At 33.9% G+C, this 9,905-nt stretch overlaps 4 protein-coding genes across 4 annotated transcripts in view; 3 read left to right on the forward strand and 1 right to left on the reverse strand.

The window, feature by feature from the left end:
- LOAG_16937 (CBR-PGP-4 protein) overlaps positions 1 to 1,421 on the forward strand; it is a gene marked incomplete at its 5' end in the record, with an annotated part of 4,932 nt that extends 3,511 nt beyond the window's left edge. The window contains 2 exons of the mRNA XM_020449592.1: positions 955 to 1,101; positions 1,211 to 1,421. Of these exons, the coding sequence (XP_020306876.1) occupies positions 955 to 1,101; positions 1,211 to 1,408 (345 nt within the window). The 3' untranslated portion in view covers positions 1,409 to 1,421. The remainder of the gene's footprint in view (positions 1 to 954; positions 1,102 to 1,210) is intronic.
- A 292-nt stretch (positions 1,422 to 1,713) lies between these two features.
- Positions 1,714 to 4,647, reverse strand: LOAG_09697 (WRT-10 protein; the record flags this gene model as incomplete). Its single annotated transcript, XM_003145223.2, has 5 exons — positions 1,714 to 1,996; positions 2,878 to 2,985; positions 3,050 to 3,214; positions 3,586 to 3,746; positions 4,534 to 4,647. 5 exons carry the CDS (start codon positions 4,645 to 4,647, stop codon positions 1,825 to 1,827), a joined length of 720 nt encoding a protein of 239 aa, XP_003145271.1. The 3' UTR covers positions 1,714 to 1,824.
- Positions 4,648 to 7,008: 2,361 nt separating this feature from the next.
- LOAG_09698 (hypothetical protein) lies at positions 7,009 to 8,349 on the forward strand (the record flags this gene model as incomplete). The annotated part of the gene is made up of 3 exons (XM_003145224.1): positions 7,009 to 7,069; positions 7,286 to 7,366; positions 8,111 to 8,349. 3 exons carry the CDS (start codon positions 7,009 to 7,011, stop codon positions 8,347 to 8,349), a joined length of 381 nt encoding a protein of 126 aa, XP_003145272.1.
- An 876-nt stretch (positions 8,350 to 9,225) lies between these two features.
- On the forward strand, positions 9,226 to 9,626 carry LOAG_09700 (hypothetical protein; the record flags this gene model as incomplete). Its single annotated transcript, XM_003145225.1, has 2 exons — positions 9,226 to 9,356; positions 9,512 to 9,626. Coding segments are annotated over 2 exons (246 nt in total), but the record flags the coding sequence as incomplete, so codon positions are not given.
- Between the last annotated feature and the right edge of the window lie 279 nt (positions 9,627 to 9,905).

Here is a 9,905-nt window from a genome sequence, read left to right on the forward strand (position 1 = left end):
ATCGATAATTACTATTATCGAAGGTTGTAAGTATTTCAATGATATTTATTAAATGGAATATAAATTTATGTGTAAAATCCATTTTTGAAAGAAAATTAACGCTTAATATATGCAATCTTTTATGTCTTAAAAGCATAAAAAAAAAGAAAAAGATTGATAAAATAAAATAATAAAATTTAATTCCTAAATTAAAAAGAAAAAAGACAAACGATATATTATCCAATTTTTATGCTTTTGATTGTTAAATAAATTATAACTTGATTGAAATTTAGTTTAGGAGAAAAAAAAAAAAATGAAACGATGCAGGATGAAATTTGTAAAAAATATCAAAAATATTTTGTCAAATTTCAAGTTTCAAAATTGGTCTTTTGATTTTAAAAGTTTAAATATACTCATTACTCATTAATCATGATACAAAAAGCATTAAGCAAGAATAATTCGGTATCGATGCAGCTTAAGAGAAGAGGAATGAAGTTTTTGGTCCCATAAAAACTGTTACTGGAAGGATAGGAAGTATAAAAATAAATTTTGCAAATGAGTATTTTAGATACAAAGCAAAGATTAGTAAGAAAAAGTTGTGTGTAGAAGGAAACCAATAATCTTCCCTGAATAGTTTGGTGTGCAAAGAACTTGCGCAGTGATTCTTCGGATTCTGGAACGGTGATATTTCAGATGTATGACAACACCGATATCCGATATTTGAATCTTTACAATCTTCGAAATCAAATAGCTTTAGTAAGCCAAAATCCAATCCTATTCAACTATTCAATTCGTGAAAATATTGCTTATGGCTTGAGTGATGTCAATCAAAGACAGATCGAGGAAGCTGCAAAACAAGCTAATGCTCATAATTTCATAATGGAGATGAAGAATGTATGCACTACTTGACAATTTTTTTTGAGCATTACTGGCTTCCATATGCAAATACATTTAATTAACACCTATGCTAAATAGGGTTATGATACAATCGTCGGTGAAAATGGTGGTCATCTGTCCGGTGGTCAAAAGCAACGCATCGCTATTGCACGAGCTATAATTCGGAACCCAATAGTACTTTTGCTGGACGAAGCAACAAGTGCTTTGGATGCTGAGAGCGAAAAGGTTTGATTTCGAAATCTGAAATTTCTCTTCTTGATTAGAAATTAACGAACTTCCTAATTTTTCTTTTCGAATATGAATTCCATTTCTCTAATAGGATACAGTTTATCAGGTGGTGCAAGATGCTTTGGAAAGAGCTTGTAACGGTCGGACATGCATTGTCATAGCACATCGTTTGTACAGCATCCAGAATTCGGATCAAATTCTGGTAATGAACAATGGCGCTATAGTTGAATTTGGTACTCATCGAGAATTGTTACGTCAAAAAGGTCTTTATGCCAATCTCATTGCAATGCAAAATCTTCAGTAGTTCCACCTCTCGCTCTTTTTATAACAGTATTTTGCTGCTTTGTCATATTTTCTATGATTCTGTGAATATTGCCGAAGAAATATAGTATGTTCTGTTGCGACGAAGATGTCCGTAATCCGCTATGAAGCTTTGGAGGAAGCATCAGTGAACATCAAGGAGAATGAGCATATGATGTAAACCTTCATCTTTTCACATCCTTGCAATTCTGTTTATCAGTACTTTTTCTGTCATTACTATTCGATGTAAAATGAATGCGAAATGATAAAGCAACAATTCCCACATGTATGCTCTGCAGATGAACTTTAGTGAGATCGTTTATTCGCTTACAATTTCGTCAAATCAGTCCAAAACTGTGCAAAAAGAAGTTCAGAAAGGTATTTCAAAGCTATGATTTCTCATACAGAATTTTTGCACCTTTATATCAGTCTCTCGAACAGGTCTTTGGAATTGACACCAATCGGTAAATCTCGCTGCAACATACGCCAATTCGGTGGGCGGTACTGTAGTGGATTAATCGGTTTATGAGCGGTTGGTACGTCTCCAGCTACAATTCCGCCAGATTGAGCATTTCCGTTATTCGATGCTTGCCTAAGTTAGAAATAGAAGATTTCGGATTTAAAAGTTTCAACACCGTCAATTCAATCTTTTGCTATCAAACTCCTAATAAGCCCCAACTGACTTGGTTTTCTAATTGTCAAAGGTTCATTTCGAGTACAGAAAAAGCAAAAATTTGTACGCTAATATGCAAAACGTTTTGAACAGTAACTATTATTCATGATCAAAATGCTTGATTTAGTAATCTTAGTTTGACAAATTCAATAGTTGGTCCAAGATTGAACTTGAGGAAAGAGGAGCTCGGAGTCTAAATAAAAAATTTTACAAAACAAGCCGATTATCTGCGTGATGTCTACTTCCCGGGATATTGAAGACGCTTCTCAGAGATATAAAGTTTATCATTGGAGCTGAAATTCATCTAAATTATGCCAAGCTAAGGCCAAAGTTCGCCGCACCTTCCTTGAATTCAACACCTGTTACGCAGGATATGAAGTCTAAGATAATTAAGAGAATGGATTCTATAATTGGCGAAAATGTATCCTCATGACATCGTCAGGCCGAACCTTCGGGGCCGAACATCCCAGTATGAAAGGATCCGTCGCAAATCATACTGCTACACTATACATCGGGTACGATAAGTATCAGCGTCACACGGCACAATTATAACTTCTATTGCGAACCATAAACAATCAGTGGGTTTGAACAAGTTTACCACAACATATCGTGTCGTGCTTGGTGACAATGACAGTGTTGGGTGACCGTGGTCTGGTCGCTGTATGAAACAATGCTTCTTGCTTTTTACCATATAAACTATAAACTTTTGTATGCAAGAAATCACTGTCCCCCATGTTGCTGCCACCAACAATTTTTGTTTTTTGTTTTTTTGCTGATTACAGTCAAAAAGAATAGCATACTTTTGCATGGCAGCTCTTTCTTGTGTTTGGGGTGTCGCGGTCGACCATCCAGAAATACCATTCGCTTTCGGACATACTATTCGGTAAACCCAAACCCGCACACCACCTCTGAAAACTTCCTTCCAGTCCATTTTAATTTGTTGAGATGACTCGAAAAACTTCTAAATCATACTGCTCGGTGCGAACATTTGAGACGAAATCGAATTCGGGTCCTTCTCTACTATAAAGATCCTTCAGATCCACCGTGCCACCAGTATAATATGATCCAACTGATACCAGGTCTGTACCAATATATAGTTTACGTGGTACCGAAATTATACAGCAGCGTTGCAAAATGCTTAAACCATCTTGTGTATTAAATTTACTGACCAAGTTTTAAATATAAAGTTTTAAACAGAGAACACTAGCAAATAAAAATCGTCTTTTTTGATGAGCGTTTAAAATTTGGTTCCGTTGAGCAAGCCTTGAATTCTGGTTTCAAAAAAATGAACGAACAAATTCGATGACAATTAAAATTCTCCTTGGTTCGATTTAAAACTGGGTGAGGAAGAACCTTTGAAAAGCGGAGATTGCTAATTGAAAAGCTAACCGAAGAAAGGTTGTCTTAACATGACGAACTGTTAGACTTGAGATAAAAATAGTTCTACTTCATGCATTTATTATTAAAATATTGCTGGATTGAAATTTCACTTCGACGTTGAAATGCACCTTTGTCCGTTGGAAGCCCATTTCATACCGGAAAGTGTGTCAGTTTCAGCTCGGCAATTCGTTTGATTGTCGTTGCAATGAACGCCTGATACACCACACGGTAGTTTGTTGCATTCCGCTTCAATGGCTCCATCCTCGTAAACTGTCAACTTTGTCACTACCTTTAATAAGCAAATTTCTTTGATAGCAGAAGTAAGACTTTATTCTTGCTATCAGCTAAGCAAAAGATCTCCATCCAACTAGCACGTCATGATATGATATCAAATAATCATTGTAAAATTTCCAGTTCAATGCGGTTTCAAGAAGGGACGCGACAACACATCAGTCAGATGAAAGAAGTTGTTGACTATCAAAATGGTTTAATTCAACTGTCTATTTTATTGCTTCCGTCAATCTTTTCAGTTTCCGTAAGGTTTCCAAACTGAACACTGTTCACAAGTTCTAGTTTAACGATACAATTAGGCATCGAAGTTGGTGGCAATGCAATTTCGTAACTACAAGGAAAGATTCTAGCAAAAGTAAGTTTAAATCTTCTCTAAACGAAATTTTAAAGAAGCAAACATAACAAAAGACGAAGTCGAGGTAAAAGTTTTGCAGCCTAATTGCATTGAAAAAAGTGGAGTTTTGAAAAGCTGGAGCTAACAAATAAGGTAAAATATAGATAAATCAACAAATCTTGGCTGATTTCATCAGCTGTTTCTCCAGTAATTACCAGATCTTCTCAACTTTATATGTCATTACAAATCCTCAATCCAATCTTCAGTCTTATTTCAGGTTTACTTTCCCTTTACACGTACGGAACTTAAATACAGGAGGGTTATGTCTGTAAACTGTTGTTATCAAACATTTGATACCCAAAGAAAAGTATTTAGAGCAACTGATATCTATCTATTTGATACTAAAACGGGGTTGATTATATGGTGAGTGAAGAGCATCGAAAAATGATACCTGATTGGGTAAGCATTTGATGCCCAGAGTTGGTTGCAGATGATCACTGTTAGCTTCGAAAGCTGTGGATAATAATAACAAATAAAAGAGCTGATATATACTAATATGAGACATTACACGACAGATAAAGGTTGTCGCAGGAATAGTCCAAAAAGTAGTCGTGGTTAGTAATGTTTTGGGCTGAAATATGAACAAGTAATTAAGGAGGGAAGGGGTGGGCAACAAACAGTTCAACCACCTCTTGACCTAGATGTATCGTTGTACAACGTATCAGAAAACAAGGAAGTGATTTTCAAAATTTGTCATTCATCTAGTTTCTTATCACGAAGAATATATGTGATATGATCATTGTCTGGAAGAACTTGTAATTATTTTTTTGAAAATAGTCAAAATCCCAAGAAAGAAAACATCTTTATCGTCTACTCTTCACTCTTTTTCAATTTGCATGAGAGATACATCATGGATATTTATCCATTTCAATCTTTAGATTTAAAATATTCATTAAAATTGTTAAAAAATTAACCTGTTTGCGACATAACCTTTACTCTATTCTTGTTAATGCGCAACATGCGTGATTCAAGAAGTGTTTAAAATAAACTTGGAAATTAAAAACAACCATTTAAAATTTTTTTCAAAGTTTTATCTGCTTCTAAAATACACAAATTTGTGCACTTTTTTAGTTAGCAGAAAGGGGCAAGAAAGGATCAAATGTAATAGCAAAAGATAGACACATCTTTCATTTTCAAATTTGCTTTCATATAAAATCATAATTATTGCACTGTTTTTTGAAACAAACAAACAAAATGATTTACAAGTAAAAAAGATCAAGTGGACTTGCAAGTTCCTTAATTCCACTTTACATGACTTCTACATAATCACCACACCTGTGCGTCGATTTATAATTCCGATGTAAACATACATGATAGTATGAATTCACACAGATCAATCAATTATGATATGACAATTAGGTAACCATACGTTGGCAAATTTCATATAAGCTCAAAATTTTCATTTCTAAACTACAATTTATAATCCATGGTCAAGTTAGCGGATCAAAAGTGATCTAGTGTAAGGTTCTAGCTTGAACACACTGAAGTCATCGTACTAAAAAATAGAGTAATATTAGTTTACTGCAACCTTTTGATAATGATTCACTTCAGTATAATTTGCAACATAATTTATCACTTGGTTATTCCATGATCGGATATGACACTTTTTTTTAACTACATCAAATACTAATTGCAAATAAATTCAGTTAAAAATTCTAAGAATCATTGAATTTCCAAGTTTGTGTCTCGAAAGTTCGGCATATTGCTAACGAGGCAGTCTGCCCCGCTCTTTATCGTTACTAATTATTTTGATTTACAATATTTTGTCCAGTAATTGCTTATGTATGCAGTGTTAAAAGCATCCCGGTATGAATTCAACATTCCGGAAATGGGAATTTTGAAATCCTATCTATAAACTTGAAAAAAATTCCGTACTATCTAAAAAAAACAGCTTTGAAAATAATAAGATGAATGTCGTTACCTTATAATCAGGTTTTGTTCCTTAACAACCACAGTAATCTGCACAATTACAGTAATACTGATAGATATCAATGAAAAATGATAGGTCAATAACGTAAGTTATTGTTGGAAAGTTTTAGCAAGAACGAAATATTATGACCACTCATATTTTAAGCATAGAACTTAATTATCAAATAGGGACAAACTTATTACCCGCATTAGTTTATTATCAATATCGGAAGTGCTGAATTTCGACTGGGAGTATTTTTATACTGTTCTTCTTTCTTTTTTTTAAAATATGACCTTAAATTTAAATAGGTTGGGTTATCTGCAATAAATAAAATCTCTTCGACATTTTCGTTGTACTCAATTCTTTTCAAACTATTCACTACAAGCGGTTTCAGTCAACAGCCACTTGCGATAATGCAATTGGTTGCGGAACGTCAATCATTTGTGGTAACGCAAGTGTGTAAATGTATAAATGATAAAGGATGTGTAAATGATAAATTATAACAAAGGAAGTGTCTCTTTTTTTGTTATGATTTCTTTTTAATTTTTGAAATCTTTTATGGTACCTGATACCGTCAGAAATAGTTAGAAATATATAAATGCCTGCCGTTAGACATGTCTCTATCATCCGTCATATTGGGATTTCTTAGGTATTCGAAGTTCTTTTTCCGATTTTATTTTTAGTTGAATCGTTGTCCTACTTTTTTCGGACTCTTTCGCAAGCATGTGCTGGTCAATGTCATTTGTAATCGTTCCATTCCCGCAGCTGATATTCATTCCATTTTCAACAGTTAATGTTTATTTCCTTTATTGACAGTTGTATCATATTTGCGCCATTTCTATTGCTTAAACTAATGATGTGAATTGTACAGAAAATGGAGTAGGAGTAATTTATCAATTTATACAATGTGCAGGGAGGATTTCGGGCATGGCATTCTTGCAATAAGTTCAGGAGAGAATGAAGTTACTTAAAATAGCTCTGATTGCAACGTTGATGCAAATGATTGAAGCTAATATAAGTAGGTTCCGACATTTGTTGATTTGATTTGTTATTTTTGAATTCGATCATTCACAACATAGCTATCGCTGTTAAGATAATGATAATTAGTGTTGCAAAACTGTGTTTTAGTTCAGATTTCGCAATGTTGAATGAAAAAGAAGTAAGGATTGTGCATTTCTTTCATCTTGGATTTATAAACTTTCATTTGGGCAATCCTTCATTTTGCAAATCCAAGAAGAAGTGATCGAGAAAATAGCGAGCGAAAATCCAACACCATGGGATGACTGCACGGAAATAACCGAATTAAACGAATCAGGTTTCGAATATATTTTTATGATGGATCTGAAAATGGATCATTAACTTTGAAGCATAGGTTCTTTATTTGAACTTTAATGCTTTCCGAAGTAAATTCAAAGTTTTCGGATTGTTTTTAGGTTCTAACGAAAAAATAAAATTTGTGCAAGAAGAAGTCACTTATTAGATAAAATCTTTCTCCTTTTTTAAAGATGTCCGAAATTTTATATGAACACTATTCATCAAGGAATTTATGTCGCAACGGTAGTTGCAGAAAATATGGTAGGTTTTTTTTCAGTATAGCAGACTGCATCCGGAATATTAGCATTTCAAACTCCTCGCATTACAGAATTTTCACGGAAATGGGAAAAAAAGAGTTTGTCTGTAATCAGTGATTATTTCCTCGATACATTCACAGTATTTTACGAAAACACAGAAAATACCAGATATTTCGATTCCAAAGCTAATAATGTCAAAAGCTTCTATAATATGAAATTGCACTATTGACATTTCGGACGCTATCTGCTTCACTGAAAAAAATCGGCCATACTTTCTGGAACTATCGTTATGACATAAACTCCTTAATTAGTAGTATCTATGTATGATGCCCTTACAATAGCCTTTCCTAATATGGGAAAGACAGAATCATTGTTATTTATCATCAGGATAGACTGAAGCGGCAAATTTATTTACACTTTCTGAAGGCATTTCAAAATCAAAACACAATTATTTGAAAAGTTAACATCAGTGCCATCAGTAATTTCAGAATCATTTACACCTTCCTTTTCGTCAATATCATTGGGAATTGAAGAGCAGAAATTAGATATTTCTACTGCATCTAATGTCACATCTTTAACCGGAAACGAAACGACTGATGCTCTACTCAATTCAAAAAGCAATGAAACTTTGGAATCACATTTATTAGTGAGTAAGAGCGATGGCAGAAACAAATCAGATCAGAAACAAATCAGAAATATCAGTCGTCGAATCGATATATCTGAATGAAGTCGTCTAACTTTTACTTTTCAATCATAAAGCATTATTAATCGTAAATCATTTGAAGCCTAAATTTTATTCTTATTTGAAGAAGATAATATGAGGAAGATAAAGACAGAAATTGAAGAATACCCCAAAATTGAAATTAAAGGATTGCAAATTTATGATTTGATAAAATCCAATAGACAAAGAGACTGTGTAAGTTTTAATGATAATGGAAAATATAGTATATTCGGGAAGAAGGGATTATTTTTTGTCAAAAAACATTTGCTTGCGAGGAAAAGTTGAAGTGGAATGAACTGATATGTCAACGACGACATGCTTATCCCAATTTGATTCTCGGTCCATTTCATTTTCATATGTTAACTATCACTAAAATCAAGATTATGTTGCCCTTGGTTACTCATATCAAAATTTCTGGATCGACTACAACTATCAGATGTTCACAATCCACTCTCCTGATATGATCAAGAATGATTGTCTGAAAGGATTATTGTTATCAGCAGCATTGAGGATTGCTTTGAGAAAAAAAAAAATGAACTAGAAAGGAATTCTCGATCAGAACGAATTTAAAAAAGTAGAAGAACAAGGAACACTGTAATAGTTGGCGAAAATATTGCTAAATTAACGAAGAAATAATTTTCGGCATCATTAGAGAATCTTTACAGATATCTTCTTGCCAGACTTGATTTGTTAGCTTGACCGGAGCTGACCGAAATTAAAAAATAACAGCATCAATTAAGTAATTTTGAGCTGGTTAACACCATATAATAAGCCAATCAAACCAAGCGATTTTAAAATATGAACTGAGTTCCAATATTTCAAACAATATTAAACCTAATTAAACTTTGGCTTGCTACAGAACCTAAAACGAAACTGTCCGATATGTCTGTTCAAGCTGAATTTATTAGTAATTCCGGCGTTACCAATATGATGGAATTGGTATCCAAAGCATGCTTGAAGCCAATAACAAGTGATCTTCTACGACGGATAACCAAATTTCAGAAGGCTGCTAAGTCTGTAAGATATCAATTGTGACAGCCTATAGCTGTCAAGTGTAAGGTTTTAAGTAACCTAATATCTCGATAATAAAAGCGTGAATTTGAGGAGTTGGTTAGGGATAGTATTGATGATAAGGAGTGTCGTGGATTTCTGTTGAAGTAATTTGCAGTCAGTCAATAGTTGGAACGAGCAGGGGGATTTTACACGTTGGTTATCGAGGAGAAGAATTGGAGGTCCCTTGGAGTATTAGCGGCACCACTTTGATGTGGATGATGTGTGTGTGTGTATGTGTCGTAACGTTGTAGACAAAGGGGGAGAGTTTAATTCTTTACTTGTAAATGGTAAGGGTCACAAAAACGATACGATACAGCTAATAATGATGAAAGGGAAGGAAAAGGAATCAACCAAACTGCTTGAGCGTAATGAAGAAACTGGTCATAAAAGGCACCCCAACAAACACTCTATCCAGCTTATATACGGAAAAAAGTGGGAGTGGGTTTTCTAAATATTGCAACAGATGTGATTTAAAACAAAGATCTAAGACATGAGTGATGATTGCATGG

This window comes from Loa loa, assembly GCF_000183805.2.
Source record: "Loa loa unplaced genomic scaffold supercont3.29, whole genome shotgun sequence".
Lineage (NCBI taxonomy): Eukaryota > Metazoa > Nematoda > Chromadorea > Rhabditida > Onchocercidae > Loa > Loa loa.